Source organism: Gorilla gorilla, chromosome 8, assembly GCF_029281585.2.
Source record: "Gorilla gorilla gorilla isolate KB3781 chromosome 8, NHGRI_mGorGor1-v2.1_pri, whole genome shotgun sequence".
NCBI classification, from domain to species: domain Eukaryota; kingdom Metazoa; phylum Chordata; class Mammalia; order Primates; family Hominidae; genus Gorilla; species Gorilla gorilla.
The window spans coordinates 99,304,267-99,327,331 of NC_073232.2; the positions used below are offsets into that span (position 1 = coordinate 99,304,267).

The 23,065-nt window shown below is 52.7% G+C and overlaps 1 protein-coding gene across 1 annotated transcript; it reads right to left on the bottom strand.

The window, feature by feature from the left end:
• Positions 1–559: 559 nt before the first annotated feature.
• On the bottom strand, positions 560–23,065 carry MMRN2 (multimerin 2). The gene is made up of 7 exons (XM_031015162.3): positions 22,400–23,065; positions 10,551–10,679; positions 10,360–10,466; positions 10,178–10,258; positions 9,252–9,425; positions 7,295–9,118; positions 560–2,146 (listed from the first exon to the last, which is right to left on the bottom strand). Exons 1-7 carry the CDS (start codon positions 22,561–22,563, stop codon positions 1,764–1,766), a joined length of 2,862 nt encoding a protein of 953 aa, XP_030871022.3. The 5' UTR covers positions 22,564–23,065; the 3' UTR covers positions 560–1,763.

Sequence of the window (23,065 nt, forward strand, 5' to 3'; positions counted from 1 at the left end):
GAAGTGCTGGTAACCTTGTTAACGCCAACAAGCAACTCACTACGAAGTCCAGTCTGATTTTTTTTTTTTTTTTTTTTTTTTTGAGACAGAGTCTCGCTCTGTCTCCCAGGCTGGGGTGCAGTGTCACCATCTCAGCTCACTGCAACCTCCACCTCCCGGGTTCAACCGATTCTCCTGCCTCAGCAATCTGATTTTCTTATAGAGAAGACTATATTCAACAAATTTTGAGTACCTAATACCAAAAAAAACCTTGTTTCTGATAGCTAGATGACTGTTTTCTCAGGCCAGTTTGCTATAGGATCTGAACTTTTTTGAAAACCATATGCTGGTATATTACAGGAATAATTGCAGCTATGAGCTGTACTGTCTAGTCCAGTATTAGTATCTTTGCCTAGTATGGAAGCTTCCAAGTGTTTTATGTAGAATAAACGGAAATCATTCTACATAACAGGGCCTGGAATAATCAGTCACATTTACCCACATAGTTTCACGTTGTCCCATATTTTTTTTACCTACTCTACCAATTATTTTTGCCCTCCAGAAGTAAATGAGGCAGAGATTTGAAGGGCATCACTTTATTCCAAGGTTGATCATTAGTGAGGGGGATTTTTACAGTCTTCTTTCCCTCCTCCCTCAGCTGCCTCCTGGTTAGAGATGCCAACAAGAATTACAATGGTCCTAAGATACTGGAGGAAGTAAAAAAGTTGAAGGCCCTACACATTTTAGTTCACATTTGGCATTTCTTGGTCTTTACCCTATGTAAGGCAAGGAGAAAAAGACGTGAAATTTAAATTACAGATAAGCACAAGTGTATTAGTCCATTTTCACACTGCTATCAAGAACTGCCCAAGACTGGATAATTTATAAAGGAAAGAGGTTTAATTGACTCACTGTTCCACATGGCTGGGGAGGCCTCAGGAAACTTACAATCATGGCAGACAGTGAAGAGGAACCAAGGCATCTTCTTCACAAGGTGGCAGGAAGGAGAATGAACACAGGAGGAACTATCAAACTTATAAAATCATCAGATCTCGTGAGAACTATCACAAGAACAGCATGGGGGAACCGCCCCCAAGATCCAATTACCTCCACCTGATCCCTTGACATGTGGGGATTATAGGGATTACAATTCAAGATGATATTTTAGGTGGGGGCACAGCTAAACCATATCCTACAAGGAATGACTGAAACTAAAGATACTAATTTCCTTTCCCTTGGTTGGCCAGGCTGTCGTCTTCATTACTGACTAATAGAGACCAAGCAGGTTGGTTTAATCCCATTGCCCTCTAGTGCTTTCCAATGTTGGCCAAAATGTTGCCTCCATTTTAAACATTCCTCCTGGGGAAGAATGTCTTTCTATTATATGATAAGGGAGAAGAGAAGAGGAAGCAAGAGAAAAGTTTAAAGTGTTGTACAGAAGTTTCCAACCACAGGAGGAGCAAAACACCAAAGAAGTTGTAGAATACAGGGTGTGGTGAGGAGTTGGAGCCCAGGCCGTGCTGTCTGAGAAGGCATGCCAAGCCAAGGTTCAGGCTTCCTAGGACCATGTCCTGCCCGGAGAAGCATTCCAGTCCTTCTCGTCATGGAGAAATGGCCAAGCCCCGTATGGTTAGAGGGAGGCCACGTACACCACACCATCTTTGCAGAAGGTTTCCAGGGAAGAGACAGACCAACTGAATGACCTCCAGCCCATCCTTGGCCAGAGCCCCAGGCCAAGGAGAGCTGGGCGAGTCCATGATGTCTGATCAGATCAGGGCTGGGGTTCAGGTCTTAAACATCAGGAAGCCCCCAAATGCAGTGCCCGACAGGCTTCTCTTTGTTATTGATCCCTGGGTTAACTCAAACCACACTCGCTCACCCTTCTGCAGCTCAGCCATGGCAAAGACCGTTGCTGTGCTTCCACTCCCCTGCCCAGTGGTACAGACTGGAGTCCGATGGTGACCTCCAAACACCAGCTGCCCGGTGCCTGGCCCTGGGCCAAATTCAACGCTCACTGCAAACAGGTAGACACCACGCTCAGGGGCTCGGAAGTAGCCATGTTCAGGGAAGTAACTGCTGCCAACGTTGATGTATGTGGTGTTGAACTTCACTGTCTGCAGGGCAGCCGTCCCTTCTGAAAAGCTGGCATAGAAGGCCACAGGGGATCCTGAAACATAACAGGACAGTGCTTAGTGACTCATCCCTTACACCGTTGGGTGGGAAATTAAACCCTGAGACCTACCGTCCTCACCTTATTAGCAATGGAAATAGGTCACTATTTCTAGATAACCTAGATATTCCCAACAGCAGTGTTATTGCAGGAGAAAAGCTAGATGGCAAATTCTGTTTTTTCACTAATAGGAAGGAAAATGCAAGTCTGTTGTCTGAGCTGGTGTACATTTTAGCAAAATACTTTCTTTTTTTTTTTTTTAGACAGGGACTCACTCTGTCTCCCAGGCTGGAGTGCAGCAGTGGTCATGACTCACTGCAGCCCTTTTTTTTTTTTTTTTAACGTAGAGATGGAGTCTTACTATGTTGCCCAGGCTGATCTCGAGCTCCTGGGCTCAAGTGATCCTCCAGCCTCAGCTTCCCAAAATGTTGGGCTTACAGGTGAGCCACCATGCCCAGCCACAAAGCACTTTCTCGTTTGATCCCTTTTCCTTCCAACTTCCTTGAGAGACAGTATCCCTGATTGACAAAACAGGTTGAATCCTTCACCGGCTGCCCAAGGCTACATGGTTTGTAAATGGCAGGCTGGGACAGGAACACGGGTCTCTGACTCCCAGACGACCACCACTTGCTAGGAATCTTGAGATACTCAGGGGAGAGGGAGAAAATATCCATCCTCAAGGTAATAATAATGCTAACACTGGGAAGGTATCTGCAGAGCCATGAAGGCTGGATCCTCCTGGATGTTGAAGACAGAACCTTGGAGAAAGAAGGAAAGAGCAGGTGGAGCCAGGGAAGAGAAGCCCCTTCAAGCTGGTCTTCTTTTTTTTAGTTGATAAAGGGTCTCTTGTTGCCCAGACTGGAGTGCATTGGCGATCATGGCTCACTGCAGCCTCAACTTCCTGGGCTCAAGCAATCCTCCCACCTCAGCCACCTGAGTAGCTGGGTCTACAGGCATACGCCATCATGCCTGGCTAATTTTTTATTTTTTGTAGAGACAGAGTCTTGCTCTGTTGCCCAGGCTGGTCTCAAACTCCTGAGCTCAAGCGGTCCTCCCACCTCAACCCCGCAAAGTGCTGGGATTACAGGTGTGAGCCACCATTCCTGGCCAAGCTGGTCATCTTACATATGGGTAAATTGAGGCCCAGAAAGAAAAAGCTTATTGCTCCAGACCACACAACTAGTAAATTACCAAGCCTCCTGGGAGCAGACCTTGAATCTCTAGACTTCTGGTTCTCTGCAGGGACCACTTTGGCCAGCCTTAGGACAGGAACACTGACAGAACACTGGTGCCAGGCCCATGCACGGGCACAGAGGCAGAGGAAGCTGCCATGTGTGGAGGGTGTACAAACAGCCAGGAAGAAGCCAGTCCTGCTGCCTGGACAGCATGGTTGGGCAGCTGGGGACAGGGTCATGAGATGGCACAGGAAAGGTAAGTCCTACTTGGGTCCTGGCTGTGACACTAGCCTTGGCACCAACGAGGTCATGTCCACCATGGGGTTCCTCAACCTGCTCCCTCTGTAGGGGTTTAAAACAAGGTCCCCATTTCTTAGGTGATAAAACCAAAGCCTGCAGAGGAGCAGTTTGCTGAGCAATTACTGACTTGGGTCCCAGAACTCAAGCCTCAGCTCTTTGACTCCCAATCCAGCAAGCCTTTGTGAATAAAAAAATGTTGCTTTTCTCTAGTTCTGGAAGATTTTCTGAGAATTAGACAGTTGAGAATAGCTTTCTCATTTGTGTTCAGATTGTGTCAAATCAGCCGGGCGCAGTGGCTCACGCCTGTAATCCCAGCACTTTGGGAGGCCAAGGCAGGCGGATCACCTGAGGTGGGGATTTCGAGACCAGCGTGACCAACATGGAGAAATCCCATCTCCACTAAAAATACAAAATTAGCCAGGCGTGGTGGGGCATACCTGTAATCCCAGCTACTTGGGAGGCTGAGGCATGAGAATCGCTTGCACCCGGGAGGCGGAGGTTGCCGTGAGCCGAGATCACGCCGTTGCACTCCAGCCTGGGCAACAAGAGTGAAACTCCGTCAAAAAAAAAAAAAAAAAAAATGCCGGGCGCAATGGCTCACGCCTGTAATCCCAGCACTTTGGGAGGCCGAGGTGGGCGGATCACGAGTTCAGGAGTTCGAGACCAGCCTGGCCAACATGGTGAAATCCCGTCTCTACTAAAACTACAAAAATTAGCTGGGCATGGTGGCAGGCGCCTGTAATCCTAGCTACTCGGGAGGCTGAGGCAGGAGAATCGTTTGAACCCGGAAGGCGGAGGTTGCAGTGAGCCGAGATCGTGCCATTGCACTCCACCCTGAGCGAAAGGGCGAGACTCCGTCTCAAAAAAAAAAAAAAAAAAAAAAGATTGTGCCCAAGTCAGAGGCCGGCGGCGGCCTCTGCAATTCCCCTAACACCCTGCAGGTGGTTCTCTCGCCTAGCCGAAGGAAGGCCGGCCCGCAGCGCCCTCTACCGGTGCTAGGCCCTCGTTCCGGCTGTTCCGTCCGGGCGCCTGCGCAGGGAGTTCCGCCGCAGAGAGAGACCCTCCCCCGCCCCGCCAACCCAGCCTTGCGCCTGACAGGCCCTAAGATGCGGGAAGGGCTGTGCAAACTCAGAGTGTGCTTCCCTGCAGGGCATACATTCAAGCCCTACAGCCTTCCTACAAACAAATAAAGGGAAATTTGGGGTGTGTGTGTGTGTGTGTTTGAGACAGAGTCCTACTCTGCCGCCCAGGCTGGAGTGCAATGGAGCTATTATCTTGGCTCACAGCAACCTCTGCCTCCCAGGTTCAAGCGATTCTCCTGCCTCAGCCTTCCAGATAGTTGGGATTACAGGTGCCTGTCACCACACCTGGCTAATTTTTTTTTTTTTGACAGTTTCGCTCTTCTTGCCCAGGCTGGAGTGCAGTGGCGCAATCTCGGCTCACTGCAGCCTCTGCCTCCCGGGTTCAAGTGATTCTCCTGTCTCAGCCTCCCGAGTAGCTGGGATTAGGCGCCCGCCACCACACCCGGCTAATTTTGTATTTTTAGTAGAGATGGGGTTTCACCATGTTGGCCAGGCTGGTCTTGAACTCCTGACCTCAAGTGATCCACCCGCCTCGGCCTCCCAAACTGCTGGGATTATAGGCATGAGCCACTGCGCCCAGCCTGGAAATTTGTTTTTAAGGACAACATTTTTTTGAAATAAATATCGTCGTGGTAAACACATTTCCAAACCATGGGGCATGGGGCAAATTCTGAAAGTCACCAGCATGTTGAAGCCTTGCACCACGCACGAGAGGAAACAAGAGAGAAGTGTCAGTGTCAGTGGACACAACCTGAACCCTGAAAATGCTGGGGAAATGGGAAAACGTTGACTGCGTTCCTACATGAGGTAAGCCTCGTGCTAGGTATTTGGTAAACGCAGCAGTCTTCATAACAAAACTTTGACGTGGGTAGGGATTCTGCCATTTTACTGAGGAAGAAACAGACAAGTGATGCCAGAGCCTGGGTGCTTCCCACTGCTCCACATTGCCTCTTGGGCCATAGGGAGGGTCAGCTGGGGCAGGGGCTGCCTGGGACAGGACCTTCAACAAGGCCTTGGACTTGCCACACGCCAGGCTGCACATGGCCAAGATGGTGGCCTTGTACTTAGCCCTGTGTCTGGGTGGGGAGAGGCCACAGCTCCAAGGCCAGCCTCTGGCAGAGAGAGTCACTTGAGACACAGAGCCTAGTTGTCCCCCTCCCAGGACCACACTCAGGGAGGGGATGGGAAGCTTGGTTGCACATCCCTTCAGCCTCAAAGCCAGCTCCCAGGCCCAGGGCCCTGTAGGGACCAGCCATGGAGGGCCTTTTGGAGGTGAAGAACCGGCACCCTAAAGACAGCGCTCCTCTGCTGCTCACTAGCTGTGCAAGCAGGAAACTTCTGTTTGCGCCTCAGTTTCAGGTAAGATGGAAGTGCTGATGAGTATGTCATTGACCTGTTGGGATGGGTCATTGTGGTAAAGCCCAGGAAGGGGACTAGCACAGAGCGATGAGACAGGTTAACTGTATTTGCAGAGGGAATGAGCTCCTTTCAGGGCCCACGGCTTTCCCTGTACAGTCCACTGAGGTGTGTTCCAAGACCTTAGCAGGTGCCTGAAATCTCAGACAGTACCAAACCCTATATATACTATTTATTTTCATCTATGTACATAGCTATGCCAAAGTTTAACTTGTAAATTAGGCACAGTAAGAGATTGACAATAATAATAAAATATAAAGCAATTATAACAATATACTGTAATAAAAGTTATATGAATGTGGTGTCTCCCTCTCTCAAAATCTTATTGTACTGTACTCACCTATTTTCTGATCGTGGTTGATGCAAGAAACTGAAATCAAGGCTGGGCACATGGCTCACACCTGTAATCCTAACATTTTAGGAGGCTGAGGTGGGCAGATTACTTGATCCCAGGAATTTGAGACCAGCCTGGGCAACATAGCAAGACCCTGTCTCTACAAAAAGTACAAAAATTAGCTAGGCATGATGACACATGCCTGTAAGTCCCAGCTACTCTGGAGGCTGAAGTGGGAGGATCAGCTGAGCCTGGAGAGGTCTAGGCTGCAGTGAGCCATGATCCCACCACTGTACTCAAGCCTGGACGACAAAGTGAGACCCATCTTAAAAAAAAAAAAGAAAAGAAAAAGAAAAAAAAAACAAAAAAAACTAAAATCATGGAAAGTGAAACAGAGCTAAGTGGGGCTGCAAGTGGCCACAGTCCCTATCCACATTCTTCCTAGATACAGTGGCTTAAACGCACATGGGAATGAAGGGGGTGAGGTGAAGAGATGAGATGGGGGGACTTGAAGGCTGCCCTGGCAGGGCAGGAGGCGATCCCCTCTCTGCAGCAGGAGCAGTAGGCGGCACTAGTGTGCCTGTGGCCTCCAGGCTCTGCCGCTCACGGGCTCTGGCACTAGCAGTGGTTCTTGTGACTTCTGTCTCCCCACAAGCCAGGTAGCTTGAGAGACCCACACCCCTGGGAAGCAGGTGGGCCAAGGGGAAGGTGGACCTAGTAGGGGTGACGGATGGCCATCCTGTTCTCTTTCTTCCTGGCCCTCTTGGAGGCAGAAGAGCTGCCGGCAGCCGGCCCTGGCCTCCTAGGCTCGTCCAGTCTCCCCAGCCCAGGAACTCACCTGCCTCCCAGAGCGCCGCGCCCAAGGCACCTGGCACAGGCCCTGTGACGCGCGTGTCCACCAAAGGCTCCGCTTCCTTCTTGTCCCTCTTCCGGGGAGCTTCCAGGCCTTTCTGCTGCTTCTTCCCTTTCCTGCTCAGCATGGTCTGCAGCTTCCCCAGGTCCAGGCTGACGTTGGCTTCCATGAGCCCTTGGAAGTTCCCAAAGAGGCTGTGGAAGAGCCGCTGGTGCTGCTCCAAGCTGCGCTGAGTGGCGAAGAGTGCATTGTGGAGGCCGTCAAGGGAGGCGTTGAGGGAGGCGGCCCCGGCCCCGGCCTCGGCCTCGGCCTCGGCCTCGCAGCACCGCCCGACATTCTTGACGTCGTTGCTCAGGCGCTGGAGCTCCCGCGCCAGCCGGGCCAGGGCGGTGGTGGCGGCCTCCTCGCGGCCCGGGTCGTGGCTGGGCTCCAGGTGCTCTGCCGGCCGCGGGGGCTCCGAGGCCTGCTCCAGGGCCGCCACTCGGGCGGCCAGCTCGTCCCAGCCGAGCGCCTGCTCCTGCAGCCCGCTAGCAGCGTCCTGCAGGGCCACGCGGATCTGCTCGTAGCTCAGGGGCAGCGGTCCCGGCGTCTGCTCAGACATCTCCTCCAGCACCTCCTCCCCGAAGAGCGCGGCCAGCACCGCCTCGTGCCGCAGCGCGTCCTCCAGCAGGGCGGCGAAGGCGCTGTGCAGCTGGCGCACCTCGTGGCGGGCCTCGGCCGCGGCCTCCTTCAGCGCGCCCACCTCGTCATCCAGCGCCTGCACTTGGCTCCGGAGCCGCGACGTGGCCGCCCGCGCCCGCTCGCCCTCCGCTTTGTGCGCGTCCACGGCCAGCGACACGGCGTCCACGGCGTTCTGCAGGGCCTGCAGGGAGGAGCCGTCCAGCTGCCGCCGCTCGTCCAGGCTCACCTGGGTCTCCTCCAGGGCACGCGTGGCGTCCCTCTGGCCCTCCCGGATGACGTCCAGGTCTAAGTAGAGCTTCTGGCAATTGCAGTCCTTCACGTACTTGATGAGGTCGGCATGGCCACCCTGCAGGTGCTGCAGCGTGAGGTTGAGCTCCAGGAGCTGCCGCTCCACCTCCTCCTTGTTCTCCTCCATGATCAGAGACTTCTCCATCAGGATCACGCGCAGCTCACGGAGCGCCGTGTGGTTCACCTGCAGCTCCTCCACCTGCCGCTCCACCTTGCTAATCTGATCGAAAGTCTCGTCCGATTCGGAGTACAGTTCCTTGATTTCATCCACGTGCCGGGTCAGGGTGGCCCTCATGTCCTCCAGGGTGTACTGCAACTCCTCCTCCCTGCGGGCCGTGGTCATGTGCAGCTCTGAGAGGTTCCTCTGCAGCTGGCCCAGCCTGGCCTGCAGGCTGTCCGGCTCAGGCCTTGCCCCAGCCCCGGGCGTTGCCAACACCAGACTGCCATTGGTCCCTGGGGCCCCCTGAGCCTTGTGCAGCCTCTTCAATTTGGTGTCCACATCGGCCTGGAGCTCTGAGATCGAGCGGTGCAGGGTAAAGTGCTGGGCGTGCAGGCGGTCCTCCACGTCCTGCCGCAGCTGACCCACTCTCTGAGTGTTCTCCTGGACCTTGGCCTCAAATTTGGCACCAAGCTCCTGGAAGTCAGCCCTGGCCACGGCACTGTCCTGGACTCCGGAGATGGCCTGGCGGTTGGCCTCCACGTCAAGAGACAGGTTTCTTATGGCCTGGGTAAGGCTGTGCAGGCTTTGGTTAAAGCTCCTCCAGATGGGGCTGAAATGCACTTGTAGGAAGGTGTCCACGTGGGGTAGCAGCACCTGCTCCAAGGATCTATCAGGGAACTCTGCAACAGACATGTGGTGTGACACAAGCCCTGCAGGAGCAGACACTCCTCCCAGGCTGGGACCAGCGGGGTCCTCCCCTCCTCCCCTCAATGTGACCAGGCTCTTCCTCAGCCCCTAGAGCCTGCCACTCACCGTGCCCTGTTTGATTTGCTTCCATCACTGCAGCTGTGAGGTTACCAGGCAGGGCTTTCCACAGGCCTGGCAGGCTGTCTGCCACCCGGTGCACATCATTCTGGAGATCTCCCAGCAGATGTTCCTGTTGTTCCTGTTGCACCTTAACCTCATTGATCACTGCAGCAAGGTGGCCTAAATACACAGCAGACATAAATGTCAAGGGCTAACTCACCAGGCCTGGGAAGATCACGAGGTTCAGAGAAGGAGAGTTGACGGCTGAGAGCAGAGAAGTTAGTTGCTGATGTCCTCTGAGCAGGAGCTTAGAAGCCTTAAACCCCTGGAGGGCAAATGCATAGCAAGTGAGCCCTCACCCTGCCTCCTACACCTACAGCAGACATGACTAATCAATCATGGTACACTCCCCTCCTCAGCACATGCACATGGCCTCACAACTTCATTCTTGGCAGCCCTTGTCAATAAATACTTCACCACATAATGAAACTCATTTACTTTCTCAATCTTGGGCCCAGCCTTAAAGGGCCCTGCTGCAAATGGTGTCTCTTGGTGGGTTTCCTGTGCTGACTCCAAGACCAAGGACAGCATGACTTCCTGGCTCTGGTTAGGGCTGTGGGAAAGGGTGAGAATGCTTTTTCCAGGCACAAGGGCTTGTGTGGTTCAGCGGGGCAAGGAAAGTGCCAGATGAACCAGCCCTTCCCAGAAGATGGGGTGAAGGAAAAGGGTGTGTGTGCTTGGCCAGCAGGCCGCTGGGGGCCCTGTGAGCCTGGCCTTCAAGGTGGGAGGTGGTACAGGCCACAGAGCAGGCCTTGCTGATTCTGGAGGCAAGGTTTCCCTGAAATGGCACTGCTGTATCACAGGAGAAAGGGCCAGCTGGCTACATGGGCCCCACCAGCCTGCCTGCCTGCCCCTTCCGGAAAGCAACACACCAGGTTCGAAGCTGACTGGTCCATCCTGAGGTTCCTGGTGGCTGTCACCAGGATCTGCAGGCTCAGGGATTGCCATGGAATCTGCAGAAGAAAGCATTAGATATTGACCCCAGTGGTCAGAGGAGCTGCTTGACCTTGGGGATCAGAGGTCAAGGGGGGAAGGGGGCCGCAGGGAGCCCTACCGTGGTGCTCGCAGTTGGGGCCCGTGTAGCCAGGGCAGCACCTCCAGGCCAAAGAGGTCAGCACCTTCTGCTTGACCTGGTACACTGGCTTGTGGGCCATGCGGTACCTGGAAGAGGAGGAGGGCTGGCTCAGTGATTCCAGGGAGGACCCGCTCCAGGCCTGGGCAAATGGCCCACCCTCCCCTACTCACATTACTTTGACTTTCTGGCAGTCTGGAGCTCCCTGCGGACACGGCTGCTGCGAGTGGATGAGGAATTTCTCTGTTTTGCAAAGAGCTAGTAAGGTGACCAGCTTGGACATTGGGTAGGGGCACCAGTTACTGGAAAACAAGCCAGAGGAGAAGGCTGCTGAGCCACACCCAGGTCAACAGGGGGTGCCAGTGCAGAGCCACCGGTCCTCGCCTCCTGCCGGAGCAGTGCTGGGATTCTGGAATCCATTATCCTGAGAAGAGAGCCTTCCGCATTATTCATCCCTGGGCTCCAGAGCAAATGTTTCACAATCCCTACCTGCAAAGAGGGCACCTGCTCCACCACCTTCCCGAAGCCTCCCCGAGCCAGCAGAGAGGCTGAGAAACCCACCACAATCTAGAACTGTGAAAAGCAGCTCCAGGGTGATGATTGTTTTAGCCAACAAAACTAACAGCCAGAGTGTGGGGAAAACACCGTGTGCACTACAGCTGTCTGCATGGATTTCCTTTGGTGAGGTTAGCCACAGAGCCAACGTGGCTCGCTGTTTCTCCTGCTACCAACGTGCAACTGGGGCTGGAGAATCCTGGGTTCGAATCCCTCACACTTTCTGGCTGTGTGGCCCTGAGTGAGGCACTTAGGGAGCTTCTGTTTCCCCATCTATACAATGGCGATCGTAATGCCCTCCTTTAAGTGGGCAGAGAAGCACCAGGTGCCTGGCTCCTGACAAGCGTTCTGTGAACACAGCTCCACTGCCCCATTCCAGCTGCCCTGGCAGCCTGCCCAGTTGCTACTTACATGAGGGACCAGCTCCCTGGCCATGCCCATTAGGACCATTCTAGAAATGGACTTTCAAACAGTTGTCCTAAGGAAAGGTAAGCAGCTGGGTGGAGCAGTGTCCTCTCTGGGATGGCCACCGCATCAAGGTCATGCAAGGTGGTTGGGGGTCACACTCAGCATCCTGCACACCTGATAGGTAGCCCTTCCATCCTGGCCCTTCACCAGCATGTACTGTGGTGGTCCCAGGAGCGGGGGGACACTCATGCTGACAGAGCCCCAGTTCACTGACCCAGTGGCTGACTCCATGGGGTCAGTGGCAGTGGTCAGAGAGCCCTTCCCCAGGCAGCCAGCTCCCAGAACAGAGCTCGTCAGAGTTGCAAGTGGCAATGATCTCTGTGGCACAGTACAGCTCAGCACCTCTTGGGTGCCGGGTGCTGCACTCAAGCTCAGGGTGTGGATGTGGAGGTGCAGACTTTCCCTTCAGGATCCCCAGGGAGAGCGGGCACTCTTAGAATGGGTGAGAAGTGCTAGGATCTGCAGAGACTTTCAGGAGAAGGAGCTAATGGGGCTGTGTCTTAAGGCCAGAAAGTCAGATGAGGCACCAGATGTGACAGGGGTGCGAGAGGGTGAGGAAGGGGCTGCAGAAGGAGGCTGGGATGAAGGGAGAAGCCAGACCTCAGCGGAGGAGCTGGCCCATGTCCTGAGGGCATGGGAAATCATGGAGGGGTTTCAGCAGGGAAGTGGCATGAAAGAGCCACCCTGGTTCCTGGGTGCAGAGAGGATGGGAGGGCAAGACATTGGCAGCTGTGTCCAGGGTCTGGGGAGAGATGATGGCAACTTGGACTGAGTGATGGTGGACATGGGAGAAGTGGCCACATTTGTGGGCTCTTAGAAAGCAGCATTCAGAGGCCTTGGTGATGAAGTGGCTGTCAGTGCCGGGATTTTATTCTCTGGAGCCGGTCTTTGTCCTGGGGCTGTCAAGCACTGTCACACAGGGGATAGTGTTGGGAAAGGCAGGGGCGGGGGATTCGAGTGACTTTTTTTTTTTTTTTTTTTTTTTTTTTTTGAGAGGGAGTCTCGCACTGTCGCTTGGGCTGGAGTGCAGTGGTGCAATCTCGGCTTGCTACAACCTCCACCTCCCAGGTTCAAGTGATTCTCCTTGCCTCAGCCTCCCAAGTGGGCTGGGATTACAGGTGCCCACCACGAAGCCTGGCTAATTTTTTTTGTATTTTTAGTAGAGACAGGGTTTCACTATGTTGGCCAGGCTGGTCTTAAACTCCTGACCTCGTGATCCACCTGCCTCGGCCTCCCAAAGTGCTGGGATTACAGGCGTGAGCCACAGGACCCAGCCGAGTGACCATATTTTGAGTGCTGAGTCCCCAGCCTGCTTTACCCTCTCAGCAGCAGACTGGAAAAGTTTCCCAGGAAAATAAGCCAGCCCGAGAGGAAAAGACCCAAAGCTGCTGACAGCAGGGGTTCTCCCATAAAAAGAGCCAACCAGAAGATCCTATGACAAAATGGGTAAGAAAGGAGTATTCATACACCCCAGCTTCCAGTCAGTTTATCAGTCTTTCTCCTCTTAAGTGAGCAGACATCCAAGATTTACCCGAGAAACACTGTATTCCAAAAGAGGGCCAGGTACAGTGGCGCACGCCTGTAATCCCAGCACTTTGGGAGGCTGAGGTGGGAGGATCCTTTGAGCCCAGGAGTTTGAGTCCAGCCTGTGCAACGTAGTGAGACCTCATCCCTACAAAAAATTAGCCAGGTGTGGTGGCGCATGCCTGTAGTCCCAGCTATTCAGGAGGCTGAGGTAGGAGGATTGCTTGAGCCCAGAAGTTTGAGGCTGCAGTGAGCCATGATTATGCCACTACACTTCAGCCTGGGTGCACAGCAAGACCCTATCTCAAAAAAAAAAAAAAAAAAAAAAAGAGGTTGAAGTGGGCAAACAAAAAAATGTCAACCTGGACAAAAACTAAGACTGTGTAAGGAGAAGAGAACCACTCAAACATTTGTACTAAGATTTCCAGGTTGACAAAAGAAATTACTGCACCCAAGAAACAAGACCAGGAAGCTATGAAAAAAACAAATGAGGGGGAGATGGCAGAGGAAGGGTGAGCATTCAGAAAACAAAAAAGAACTCTTGGAAATTAAAAACGTAACAGTAGAAATGAAAATAAATTTAATGGAAATGTTAGAGGGTAAAGTTAAAGAAATTTCCCTAAAAGAGCAAACAGAGAGATGAAAATTGGAAAGAGAAAAGAAAAATAGACGACCAGCCTTGCAAATGTAACATCCAAATAGTACAAATTTCAGAAAGAGAGAACAGATGGAGGAAATCATCAATGAAAAAAAATCAGGCCGGGCATGGTGGCTCATGCCTGTAATCCCAGTATTTTGGGAGGTTGAGGCAGGAGGATCACTTGAGCTCAGGAGTTCGAGACCAGCCTGAGCAACATGGCAAGATCTCAATCTCCACAAAAAAATTAAAAAATTAGTCAGGTGTGGTGATGTACACCTGTAGTCCCAACTCCTCAGATGGCTGAGGTGGAAGGGTCCCGTGAGCCCAGGAGGTTGAGGCTTCAGTGAGCTATGATTGCGCCACTGGACTCCAGCCTGAGCAAAAGAGTGAGACCTTGTCTCAACAACAAACAAAAAACATATTCCAGAAGTTAAGGACTTCAATTTCCAGATTCAAAACACCACCAGTTACCTGCAATATGATGAAAATACACTTACATCAAAACATGTCATCATGAAATTTTAGAACTCTGGGAACAAAGATGGTTTCTACGTGCTTCCAGAGAGGAAAACCAAGACAAACACACTCATACAAAATCAGTAATTGGAATGGCTTTGAACCTCTCAACAGCAATATTGGAAACTGGAACACAGTGAAAATTGCATTCAAAATACTGAAGAAAAATAATTTACAACCCAGAATCTTATATCCAGCCTAACTATGAACCAGTGTGGGGAGTGAGAATAAAGACATTTTCAAACAACCCAGGTTTCAGAACATTTACCTCCCATGTATCCCAGTAGGAGACTACCTGATGAGCAGTGGTTTGAAATATTGCCTGCACATCAACACCATCATGCAAGCCAGGTGTGGTGGCTTGCACCTGTAATCCCAGCTACTCAAGTGACTGAGGTGGGAGAACTGCTTGAGGCCTGGAGTTTGAGATCAGCCTGGAGACATAGTGAGACCCCATCTCAAAAAAAAAAAAAAAAAAAGACACCCAAAAACAAAACCATTGTGTGACACTTTAAAAATAATAGTCTTGGGGCTGGGTGTGGTGGCTCATGCCTGTAATTCCAGCACTTTGGGAGGCCAAGGCAGGTGGATCACTTGAGGTCAGGGGTTCCAGACCAGCCTGGCAAACATGGCAAAACCTTGTCTCCACTAAAAATACAAAAATTAGCCGGGCATGGTGGTGCACGCCTGTAATCCCAGCTACTCGGGAGACTGAGGCAGGAGAATCACTTGAACCCGGAAGGCAGAGGTTGTAGTGAGTGGAGACTGTACCACTGCACTCCAGCCTGGGTGACAGAGCGAGACTCCGTCTCAATAATAATAATAATAATAATAATAATAATAATAATAATAATGTCTTGGGCCAGGTGCAGTGGCTCATGACGGTCATCCCAACACTGGGAGGCCGAGGCAGGAAGACTGCTTGAGACTAGGAATTTGAGACCAGCCTGGGCAATATAGTGAGACTTCATCTCTACAAAAAATACAAAAAATAATAAAAAGAGGCCGGGTACGGTGGCTCACGCCCGTAATCCCAGCACTTTGGGAGGCCGAGGCAGGCGGATCACGACGTCAGGAGTTTGCGACCAGCCTGGCCAACATAGTGACACCCTGTCTCTACTAAAAATACAAAAAATTATCTGGGCATAATCCCCCAATTATCCCAGCTACTTGGGAGGCTGAGGCAGAAGAATCGCTTGAACCCGGGAGGCGGAGGTTGTGGTGGGCCAAGATCACACCATTGCACTCCAGCCTGGGTGACAGTGAGAGACTCCATCTCAAAAATAATAATAATAATAAAAAGAAAAATAATAGTCTCCTAGATCCCCTGAGGTTAGGGCCTGAGCACCAGCATTTTAAGGCTCTCTGGGTAATTGCATGGCACACCCAGGATGCAGAACTGTGGTGTCACAGGAAACACTCTAACAAAACAACAGAGAAAATCAAGAAAGAGAAGGCACAAGATCAGGAAACAGGTTCCAACACAAAAACCAGGTGAAGGGAGCCTCCAGAATGACAATGGGCTGTGGTATGAGGGCAGCAGTTCACACTGGAACACAATTGGAGGCTCTGGGAGCCACATCTCCAAGAAGACGCAGCTGATCTGACACCCGGCGTGAACGAGTATAGAGAGCAGATGTGGACAACTGGCTGAGGGTGTGGAGTTGAGTTAGTGATAAAGACACAGAATAAGCAGAAGAAAAAAGCAAGACATGAAATTTTAGAACTCTGTGAGTTCTAAATTTTTACTACAGGGAAAACCAAAAGTGTGCAAGGGGGCAAAAAAGTTTCACAGTTTATTTCAAGGCTTAATGCTGAGCAGTACACATGGCCCTATGGATGCGTGCACATGCATTTGCTTTGGGGTAGGAATGAGATCTAGCTCAAAGATAATGCTACTTCCATCCCAGCTACTTGGGAGGCTGAGGCAGGATAATTGCTTGAATCTGGGAGGTGGAGGTTGCAGTGAGCCAAGATCACGCCATTGCACTCCAGCCTGGGCAACAAGAGTGAAACTCCATCTCAAAGAAAAAAAAAAGATAATGCTACCTCCTAAGAAGTAGCAATGCAAGCATGTTCTTTAGTGATACAGAGGTAAATGCAAAAGAATCACCTGCAAAGTTGAAAGTCATTGCCTTTGGGACCAGAGGGAGCTGGGGCTTCTGACTGTCTCAACAAGCCTTATAGAACCAGTTGACTCCTAATCAGGAGATCAGCAAACTTTTTTTCTAAGGGTACAGGTAGTAAATATTTGACACAAGGCCAGCTACATAATCTTCAGGGCCCAGTGCAAAATGAATATGTGGGGCCTCTCCTTCAAAAAGTGTGAAGAATTTCAAGATGGTGACACCCAGGGTGGGGCCCTCCAGAGTGCAGGGCCTTGTGTGTGACTGCACAGGTCACATGCCCCTGATGCTGGCCATGGTTTCAGGCTTTCCAGGCCACATGAACTCTGTCCCATCTACTCAACTCTGCCATTGTACCACAAAAGCAGTCAATGACAACATATAAATGAACCAGCCTGTCTGTGCTCCAATAAAACTTTGTTAGCAAAAACAGGTGATGGGCTGGATTTGGCCCACTGGCCATAGTTTTCTGACCCCTGCCTATGAGTATATATAACTAATAAAAATGAAACTTAAAAAAAAAATCATTTTCATCAGGAAGAGAAAATGCAGATGAATAATCAAGAACAGTTTGGAACCTGGACACAGTGACTCATGCCTGTAATCCCAGCACTTTGGGAGGCCCAGGTGGGAGGATCACTTGAATGCAGGAGTTTCAGACAGGACTGGGCAACATGGCACAACCCTGTCTCTACAAAAAATACAAAAATTAGCTGGGTGTGGTGGTGCGCACCTCTAGTCCCAGCTACTTGGGAGGCTGAGGTGGAAGGATTGCTTGAGCTGAGGAGGTGGAGGTTGCAGTGAGCTGACATTGAACCACTGCACTCAAGCCTGGGTCTGCCCTGTCTCAAAAGAAAAAAAGAAAGAACATTTTGAAAGAAAACAATGAGTAGGGAGTTTCTCTCACAACTATCAAGACCGACTCCAAAGCCAAGGAATGAAAATGATGGGGCGTTGGCTCAGGATTCGATATGCCAGCCAGTGGGAACAGAGACCAGGAAGGGGCCAGTGCATCTCCAAGGGATCAGTCAACGTAAAAAGGGGACACCTCACGATAAGGATGGAAGGAAGGAAGGAATGCTCACTCAACACTGAAACAGAGAGCTGGGAAGGCGCTGGCCCCAGAGCTCAGGAGCCACAGGTGACATGCTTGCCTGCACAGACATCCACCTGGGGCCCCATGGAAACTCCTGGAACATGGGCTCAGTATCAGGGGAACCCACTCCCAATATTTCAACGTACATTCTTTCTATTTTCCCTAAGTGTCGACCGGTCTGAGAAATAAAGAGAAAGAGTTCAAAGAGAGGAATTTTACAGCTGGGCCTCCAGGTGTGACATCACCTATCGGTAGGACTGTGATGCCCACCTGAGCCGCAAAACCAGCAGGTTTTTATTAAGGACTTCAAAAGGGGAGGGGGTGTACAAACAGGGAGTAGGTCACATGCTTTAAGGGGCAAAAAGCAGAGCAAAGATCATATGCTTCTGAGGAAACGGGGCAAGGACAAAATCAAAAACTCCTGATAAGGGTCTACGTTCAGCGGTTGCATGTATTGTCTTGATAAACATCTTAACAGAAAACAGGGTTTGAGAGCAGAGAACCAGTTTGATCTCAAATTTACCAGGGCTGGGGTTTCTCAATCCTGGAAGCCTGAGGGTACTGCAGGAGACCAGGGCATATCTCAGTCCTTATCTCAACCGCATAGGACAGACACTCCCAGAGCGGCCGTTTATAGACCTCCCCGCAGGAATGTAATTCTTTTCCTAGGGTCTTAATATTATATTCCTTGCTAGGAAAAGAATTTAGCGATATCTCTCCTACTTGCACATCCATTTATAGGCTCTCTGCAAGAAGAAAAATATGGCTCCTTTTGCCCGACCCCGCAGGCAGTCAGACCTTATGGTTGTCTTCCCTTGTTTCCCTAAAATCGCTGTTATTCTGTTCATTTTCAAGGTGCACTGATATCATATTATTAAAACACACGTTTTACAATCAATTTGTACAGTTAACGCAAAATCACAGGGTCCTGAGGTGATGTACATCCTCAGCTTACGAAAATAACAGGATTAAGAGATTAAAGCAAGACAGGCATAAGAAATTATGAATATTATTAGGGAAGTGATAAATGTCCACATTAAAATGAAATCTTCACAATTTATGTTCAGAGATTGCAGTAAAGACAGGTGTAAGAAATTATAAAAGTATTAATTTTGGGAACTGATATATGCCCATATTAAAATGAAATCTTCACAATTTACGTTCCTCTGCCGCAGCTCCAGCCTGTCCCTCCGTTCAGGGTCCCTGACTTCCTGCAACAGCTCAGCCCTAGGGAAAAATCTCTCTTAGACCAGTGGTTCTCAATGGGAGGAGAGGGTACTTTCCCCAGGTGCATTGTCACGACTGGGTGGTGGGTGCTACTCATGACTGGGTATCTCATGGGTGGGGCCCAAAGATGCTGCCAAATACCCTACAATGCATAGGACATCTCCACACCCCACCACAAGGAATTATCTAGTCCAAAATGCCAGTAGTGCCAGGGCTGAGAAACTCTCTCTAAACAAACTTCCATTCCTTGCAAACCTCTGACCTACTGCAGAGGGCCTGGAAGGCATGTGCCCCAGGCACGCCTGGCCTGGTCCAGCCTGCCAGGAGTGACTGGGACTTTCCACCTCAAGCTCCTGGAAGTGGAAACTATGCCGCCCACCCTTCCTGCCCAGGAACTTTCTCTGCTGACCTGCCCAGACCCTGGGCTTCAGCACTGCTATTCTCTCTGCCCATGCTCCCCACCCTGGGCAGGCCCTCCCTTGGCACAGTACAGGCTGCTGGCCCAGAACCCTGGGAACATTCCTGACCTTTGCTTTGGCTTCCTCCAGCTCTTGGCAGCTTCTGACTGGCCCTTGATGCCCATGCCCCCGGCCCAACTTGCTGAAGTGCCCATTTTTCCCTCTGCCCCTCCGTCTCAGGCTGGCTTCATCTTTGTGCCCTCCCTTGGGGAGTCCTGCTGGGTGCCCTCATCTCCCAGTGGCCAACCCAGAGTGAATGTGGGGCTCCTCTGGCCTGGTTTGGAGCTACCCTTGGTCTGCTGTGGCCCCAACCTGCTGCTCCACCCAGATAGGAGGGTACGTGGACTCCTTTGGAGCTTTAAATGGAAGCTGGGCGGCCTGCGTTCTCCTCTCCTCTCCTCCTCCTCCCTGAACCCACAGTGACCTTGAGCAAGGCCCTTCCCCCGTCATCGAAATGCGAAGAAGCTGTGCCTCTGCGGCACACAGATCAGAGCCGGTGTGGGGGGAAGGGGGAGGGAGCCTGTGGGAGGGGGAGGACGCATCCATTATGCAGATTGTGTGGAGTGCCTTCCCTTCCCCAGCCAGGAAACGCCCTCCCAGGGGCCCTCAAGTCTTCCTTGGGAAGGAAGGCGTGTTCTCAGCAGCCTTGTTTTCTGAGGCCCTGAAGCCAGCCATTAACTTGACCATTCCAGGGGAGAAACTCACAGGATTTTGTCCTTGAGTCAGAAAAGGGCCTTGGCAGAGAAGCCTGAGGCTCTCAGGGATCAGCCCAGAGCTAAGAACCCCTGAGCGTGGTTCTGGAAGCTTCAGCTCTGGCCAGTGGGGGTTCTTCCCTGTTCATACCAAGGGCTCTGTGCCCGGCAGGGGTCGGGGGTGGGGGTGAGGATGGGGGAGGAACAACTGCAAAAGGTGCATCGGGGCCCAGAGAAGGCGGCCTGTGCTCTGCCCTGCTCCTGTGTGACCTCCAGTCATATGCTGGACTCCTCCGGGCCACAAGCCCCCAGCTGGGAAAATCTCAGTGCTCTTTGTGTAAGGGTCAGGAGAAGCCTGAGGCCGGTGACTGGGGCCAACCAGCCTGCTGGCAGCAGCATCCCCTACACGGCCACCCTCTTGGGGGGACAGGACAGCCTGGGTGGGCCTGGGCTCTCACTGTCACTTAGGAGCTCTGTGGCCCTGGGAGGCGTCCCCACCCCTCCAAGCTGTCACAGCAAAGTGATAGATGGGACACCTTGCCTGGGGCTCAGCACGGTCCCTACCGCAGACTGAGTTCCACTGGGACAGCAAATCCTGGGTCTGAGGCACCCACATTCTAGACATCCCCAAGCCAGGGCACAGAAACAGCCTCTTCCTCCCGGAGTCCTAATGCTCAGGCTGCTGGCTCCCTGGGCTGGGCCCCTCGGGGTCCCTGGCAACCTAAGAAGCAGTTAACCCCTTCGCTTCCCCACCTCAGGGAAGTCTGAGGACATAGTGGTTCTATTCAAGCTTCTCCTTGCAAAGGGTCTTATTGGGGCCTGCATCCTGGGCCCAGCCTAGCCCTGGGGCTCTGGAAACAGATGTGAGTGGCAAAGGCAGGGCAGAATGCCTGGCCCTGGCAGCCGAGCCTCCTTGTGATGGTGTCGGTGTCACCACCCCTGCTAGTGGAACCCAATCTGCCTCCCCTTCCCATGCGGCAGGGACAGGGGCTGGAGCACGCTTCCACCACCCTGGTCACAGGAGCAAGGGAAGTAATCAGCCCAGGAAGCCGCGCGTTTCCTTCCTTTCTCACCAGCCCATCCGGGTTTGGTGAGAGAGCATGGACTTGCCGTGTGGAGACTGCAGCTTCTGGATATGGGAAGGAGAGCCCTGCAGGCAGGGGGCTTCCAGGCTTGGGACACCTGGGCATTCCTGGGCCAGGTACATGCACCCTCCCACTCAGAACCCCAGAGAAGGACTGCGGGGCCCCTGCAGCGCTGCCCATCAGCAGTTCCCAAACCCTCACTCCTTGGGGCTAAGGGAGCAATGTCTCTCCCACAACCAAGGGGGTGGGGAGGAAGAGGAGCAGCTCCCTCCTCCCTCCCGTCCACCGGGTCCTCTCATCCTCCCTTTCATCAAAAGGAGGAAGGTGGCCTGAGACTCAGGCATGGAGCTTCCTTGGTCCTGAAATCAGAGCGGAGTGGCTGGATCCAGCCTGCCCCTCCCCCGCCCCCTGCTCCCCTTGCCGCCCCACCACCGAGAATCACCTGCACCTCCCAGCCCTGAGCAGAGTTGGGGGCAGGCGGGAATGAGGTTTCTCCATGGCCAACTGCTCAGCCACTGCTCCCCATGCCACTGCCACCAGCCCCTCACTAAGGGGCCTCTTACCCCTCCCTGGTCAAATCTGTTTTCAGGAAAGCACCCAACAAACCTGCAACTCAGAAGCCAAATCAGACCTATGCCAGGCAGGTCCACTCTGCGATGGTGGCTCTCATACACCGCACAGAAGTGTAAGTTGGCCCCCCCTCACTCCCTAAATCCATGTAGATGCCCTTAGCCAAACAGGTCTGGTGTGTGGGGGCAGGAGGGTGGAGGTAGGAGCATCTGGGGGCTGGGGCTGGCTCCAAGTGCTGCAGAGAGTTGACTATGAGCTCTGAAGTCAAACTCAGATCCTGCTCCTTAGCTGTGTGACCTTGGGCAAGCCCCTCAGCCTCTCTGAGCCTCAGGCTCCTCCTCTGTAAGTGGGGCTGTTGGAGGGATGAACTGAGATACACGTGGCAAGGTGCCTGGCCCTGAGACTGGGGGCCCCGTAAACAGCACCTGCTGCTCTGACTGAGGGGCAGTTGGAGATGAGGGGGGACTTACAGGCCCAACACCTCATCAGCAGGAGGGGCCCTGGCTCTGTACACGTAGAATGTTGGAAAGCTATGTTCTGGGTGCAGTTGCAAGACCATCCTGCCCACTTGCTGGGTCGCTGAGGCAGAGCGCCCTGGACTGTGCTCTGGAGAGCAGGGGGCCCTCTCTGCTCACTGCTGGGCAGTCAGAGTCAGGTCCCCAGGGAACTCCGATCAAAATCTCAGGGCAGCCTTGCTGGGTCTCAGCTTTCAGAATTGATTTCTTTGGAGAACAGGAGGCATAGCCAGGCCAGCTGGCAATGACTTCAGCCACAGTCCCCCAGTGCCCCATGCTGGGTGATTGATGGTAGGAGCTATGCCTCCCTGCCAGCCCCCCAAGCCCCATTCCCTGCCATGGCTCCGACAGGGAACTCCCTGCAGTTCTTAGGTGGATCCTGAAACACCCAGTCCAGGCTCCTTGTTCAGCCTCACAGATGGCCCAGAGATAGATACTATTAGCCCATTTCACAGATGGGACCCCAGTGAGGTCTAGAGAGGCTCTGCTCTAGCTGAGCTGGGACTCAGATCCTACTCCATGACCTCTGCCAAGGTCCAGGCCCTCTTACCGTCCAACGGGGTCCTTGCCGGTGTCCTCAGCCTCTGCCTTCCAGACCCCAGGTGTCCTGGAGCTCTGCAGATCAGAGAGGCTAGTACTGGAAGCCTGGGCCCATGCCCCCAGCAGCCCCCAGCCCAGGGGGCCCCCAAGGCTGAACAGCAAGCTCAGGATCATCTTGGTGGTGGGGCAGGCTCAGCTCACACTCAGCCTTGGCAAGTGGCTCCAGAAACTGCTAGTGACGTTGTCTTCAAGTTAAATCTCAGGAGGAAAAGAAAATACGAGGACAACAAAGAGAGGAAGTGGCCTGGGCCAGCCTACCCGGTGGGTCTTGTCCTGCCCCCCAACTACCCTGGCTGGCCCCACAGGAGCCGCCAACCACACAAGCCAGTTCCTGTCCCTGAGGACTTGGCTCAGGGACTCTGGGAATGTGGTAGACACGGAGTGGCCCCACCAAATGCATCCTTATGGGAACCTGCTCCCTGGAAGCCATGAAAAGAGCGTGGACTTCGAGGTGGGGCCACAGGAAGTGGTCAGGTCCATCTCAGGGGACCTGCTGCCCATTCACACTGCTGGCCAGGAAATGGGGGGCAATTCATGCCTCCTCAGCACCTTCAGCACTGGGCGGCTCAAAGAAGGGAAGGGACTATTCTGGGGTCACACAGCATGCAGCCAGAGG

Coding starts and splice junctions, on each gene's coding strand:
- MMRN2 (XM_031015162.3), bottom strand. CDS start 22,563: ATGATCCTGAGCTTGCTGTTCAGCCTTGGGGGCCCCCTGGGCTGGGGG. Junction 10,680..22,399: donor GGCAAGGACCCCGTTGGACG/GTAAGAGGGCCT, acceptor CTTGTTTTCCAG/TAACTGGTGCCCCTACCCAA. Junction 2,147..7,294: donor CGCGGCGCTCTGGGAGGCAG/GTGAGTTCCTGG, acceptor GTTATGTTTCAG/GATCCCCTGTGGCCTTCTAT.